The sequence below is a fragment of the Apis mellifera genome, linkage group LG9 (assembly GCF_003254395.2).
Source record: "Apis mellifera strain DH4 linkage group LG9, Amel_HAv3.1, whole genome shotgun sequence".
Lineage (NCBI taxonomy): Eukaryota > Metazoa > Arthropoda > Insecta > Hymenoptera > Apidae > Apis > Apis mellifera.
The window spans coordinates 9,958,496-9,962,912 of NC_037646.1; the positions used below are offsets into that span (position 1 = coordinate 9,958,496).

Below are 4,417 nucleotides of genomic sequence, written 5' to 3' on the forward strand. Positions count from 1 at the left end.
CAAGCACACCTCACCGATACGACGTGGTGAAATTCTCCGCGTGTAATAACGCATGAGAATAGACAAGGCATTCTGTTCGAACTCGTTCGATTTTCTCTTCGAATATTTCATCTCGAAGACCTCGAGTCTCAATTCGATCGTTAACGATTTAACGACGTAACGTGGCCGCTAGGGGAAGGGACACAACAGGGAGGGGGGGGTCCTCTTATACCGGTCCTTATCTGCTCTGCCGGCCTGCTCGTTGTTCTTTTTGTTTCCACTTTCCTCTTCTTCTATCGAGGCATGCATTCGAGGCATTGTTAGCGCGCGGGCGAGCCTTCCTTTTATCTTCCCCGCTGTTATTCGCTCCGTTCCCCCGGCATCTCTCTCTCCTCTCCTTTTCTCCTTTTGTCTTTATCCACTCGTGATAACGACGTTCCGTTGGTATCAAATTGATCAGACGAGACGCGCTTTAACGACGTGCCGCGTATGACTGTGCCCGGGGTGTAGCCAAGCTTCGCTTCATTCACGATCGACCTCCTTTCGTGTCCAATCTCCTCCCTCCTCCCTCGCTTCGATCGCGAGTAATTATGACGTGGCGCTTTATCTCCGTCCAACTACCCTGCAGTTTCACTTACCGGAAAGATTTCGCGCGAGAATTATCCTACTTGTTTATTCTCGTTTTGCGAATGAAGAAATCATCCGCCTTTCGAACTCGTAAGAATTTCCTCTTCCGTTGATTTCCAATTCCGATTGATTTAATTATAAAAAGTAAGTATTATGAAAACTAGAGAAAGAGAATAGTAGGAAAGATCGTGATATTTAAGCGAAAGACATCTTACGAGATAGGATAAGAGATATACGTGGTAAGAAAATAGAGAGAGGCCAAAAGGAGGAAGGAAAATGTGTATCAAAATATTTGCCTCGTCCGTTGCAGTTTATTGAAAAAACATATTCTATATTTACAATATAAAACGTTCTTGACCGCAATTTCCGGTGGTGGTAATAAGCGATAACGGAAGCCTTTGGTACGGGGGGGAGGAGGAAACGGGGAAACGATAAGGTGTTTATAACCGGGTAGCGGAACGATGTGCGATCGATCGACGGGTGAACGACGATCAATATCCGTCCTCGGCCGAGTAAAAGGAGACGTAATCTTGTTGTTCCTGTTGCGCCCCATCTTGGTGATCGTGAACTCTCGGCTGGCCTTGACTGGGGCCGGAGATGCCGGCCGTGTGCTCGTTTTTCCCGGAAGTGTGCACCACGGCGTGAAATCCATCCTTGTCCGCCCGATAACTGACCACCCGAACGCTGCCGTTCGGTTCCTTCACGCTGTATTGGCCGGACACGTTGCTCCCTGCGCGGGAAACAAAAGAGAATGGGGAGAAACGATGAGAATATTCCTTCATCAATTTTAATATTCAATTCAATAATATCATAATCGAATGACAAAGTCGTAGATGTGTTATTCTCCGCGTTTCTCGTCTTATTTAATTTCGAAAATGAAAAAGAATCCTGATCATGGAAGATTTTTGCGCGAATCAAGTTTTAATTTCGAGTAAAAGAGTAGCCATCTGGATGCTCGAGGACACTGCTTATTCGAAACGCTTAGCCAGTTGAACTGTATGGATTTGTATATAACGATCAATATTTATAATTGCTCGAACGAAATTTGATTAATAAGACTCTCGAGGCAAGTTCCGTTTCGGCGTCGAGCAATCGATGAATATATAACTCGCGCGAATGGTGGATCAAAGATCCACGATCCTTAATTATTTATCACCCGTGCTTATCCCCCGGCCACGTATACGCGACCACGTGAATTACACTTTGCGGTCGAGTTGCCTCCGTTTCCTGGCCACGGTAATTCCATACCAGAGACAAAATTCGAGACGAAACGAAGCGCTCTCAAAGGAGAAGCTGAAAGGTCCTTACAGCGCGAAATGGAGGACGTTTCTGTGGAGGATAAAACTAGAGAGAGAGAAAAAGATTTAATCTCGGCTCACCGTCCCGCCTCTCCTTCTGCCCGTGAAAATCGCCCGTCTGATGATCCTCCACGCCGTACGAGAACTCGTACTTGGGATGCGCCACGTAGTCGAACGAGTAGCCGTGTTCCTCCCCCTGTTGTTCGTGGCCGTGCAAATCGTTCGAGTTGTCCCCGTGATTCACCGAATACGGCACTTTCACCTCGTACACGGGCCCCTCGACAGGCCCGTGAAACTGGAGGTACGAGGTTGCCAGTGAATCATGTTGCTCAGGATCCTGTTGTTGGTGGAAATCCTCTCCGTCCAGGGATATCACGCCGCCCCGTGATCGATGGCCGAGAGCCAGCGCGATGGTCAAGGCGATACCGACCTGTTTCACGTACGCAAAAAAAGAAGGAAAAAGAAAAAAAAAAAGGTCACCTTTCAAACTAGCTCGTAACCTGACGTTTTTCTCCGCCCAGATCTGGAAGATCAATCGTCCAAAGATTTACCGGTGGCGATCGACCGGTGGAAAAAGGCGACGTTTAAAATGGATCGAGTTTCCCGTCCGTGATTTCTCTGACGTTTCTACTATTTTTTTCGAATAATTTATTAACACCGCGTGTTTTTAAAGGATTATCGAACAAAAAATTAAATTAAATATAGACGTGTGATAATCCGCGATATGTGAAATCGCGTATGTGTTGCATAACGATCAATGGAAAGTGCACTTATATTCGATAAATCGAAGCTGAGACGCGGATGGATAGAAGGGACGAAAACAACATCGATCTGAGATGTTCCATTTTCAATTGTCGCAAGCGTCGTACACAAGCGTTTACCGTATCGTATCGAAAACAGAGACTCTAGCCGGTCGATTATACAAGGCAATAAAAGTTTCGCGTTTCATCATGGATTGAAATTCGATTCTCATCGTTTCTTTTGTACGCGTTCCGCTTTGTTTGCCCGTTTACCGTGGCAAACGCAATTATTGAATACGGCTTCGCCGTAAAATATATCGAGCCAAAGTACCGTACAAATGTAGATAAAAAAATGAAAGGAGTACGGAGGAGGAGTACAAATGGGTCGCGCGAATCTCGTGTAATTTTTGCCCATGATTTAACCGTGGTAATTCGCAGGTTTCAATTACCGTCTCATTTGTAACGATGTAACAACTGTTGAAACGTGTCAAACACGAGCCGGAGAAATCACGTTAAAAAAAAAGAATGGCAGTTGGTTTTAATTACGCGACACAAGTCCAGAATAACAAGCACTCCGGTGTGTTTCCATACGCGACACGACCATCGTTATACGTTCCTCCGAAATCGTTGCACCGTGTTCTCCGCCATCTTTGATTCCCTTCACAGTTATTTATTCGATCGGTGGAAATTCTACGACGATTTTTCTTTTTTTTTTCTATCCCATTAAGGAAACGGTTCCGCGTAACATCGTGTACAACATGTTTATGATTAATTCGTTTTATCAAATTGGTACATTACTCTTGCCTAAAGGGATAAATCGATCGGAATTAAACGAGACTAATTGGGCCAATTTGATCCACTGTAAAATTTATATTTCTCTGTATTCTTGTAAAAGAAAAAAAAAAAAGAAAGAATAATTATACCAATTATTTAATTGAACAGCAATTTGCGATTATCGATCTCGAACTCCCTTTATCGTATGACGCTTCTTTTTATCGTGCTCATACGTTTGGATATTCTTATAAATTACCAAGAATTACAACGATATTACGGAGAAGCTGGCTCCCATCTCTCGTACAGTTCTCTCCAATTTTTCCTTGCGAAACACGCTTTCGAAAATAAACCGCGATTAATTCCGACAGCCACTTTCTCTCGCTCCTCTCTTCTTCTCTCCTCATCTCTTCCCGCCCCCCTTTCTCCGACTCGCGATTCTCTTAAATTTGTCCCCTCCCAATAATATCTCTTCCTCGATACTCTACCTTGATCCTCGTGTTTCCCATCACGGTATTTAAGCCGACCAAGTGAGAACTGCAACTTTCCAGCATGTGTCCCTAGCCTTTTATACCGTCGCGACGCACTCTGTAAACACGCCGCTCGTAAACACACGTGAATCTGCCAGTTGGCCATCGCGTGCGTGCAAGTTGGTGAATTTCGCTTGGCCGGTCTTGGGCCTCTCCTCTCGTCTCCTCTTTCCTCTCCTCTCCTCTCCTCTCCTCTCCTCTCCTCTCCTCTTCACCTCCATGCAATGACCTTTCACGTTCGGAACCGCTACAACGGAACCGATTGTCGTTGCCAACTTCTCATGATTTCACTCGTATCGACATTGTTTCTTTCCTATTTGAATTAGAACACAAAATTCGAAGCTATCTTATATCAGAAGATATTTCTTTGGAGATAGTAATATAATTATTGAAATTCGTGAAATTTGTAACGGGAATAATTATCGTCATTTTTCAAAGCCGATCAAATTCGTCTCTAGTTAAAAATTGATCA

The 4,417-nt window shown here is 44.5% G+C and overlaps 1 protein-coding gene across 1 annotated transcript; it reads right to left on the reverse strand.

Annotated features, from left to right (window-relative positions):
* Nucleotides 1–897: 897 nt before the first annotated feature.
* LOC100579047 (cuticular protein 10) lies at nt 898–3,999 on the reverse strand. The gene is made up of 3 exons (XM_003249902.3): nt 3,904–3,999; nt 1,986–2,334; nt 898–1,336 (listed from the first exon to the last, which is right to left on the reverse strand). Exons 1-3 carry the CDS (start codon nt 3,967–3,969, stop codon nt 1,098–1,100), a joined length of 654 nt encoding a protein of 217 aa, XP_003249950.2. The 5' UTR covers nt 3,970–3,999; the 3' UTR covers nt 898–1,097.
* Between the last annotated feature and the right edge of the window lie 418 nt (nt 4,000–4,417).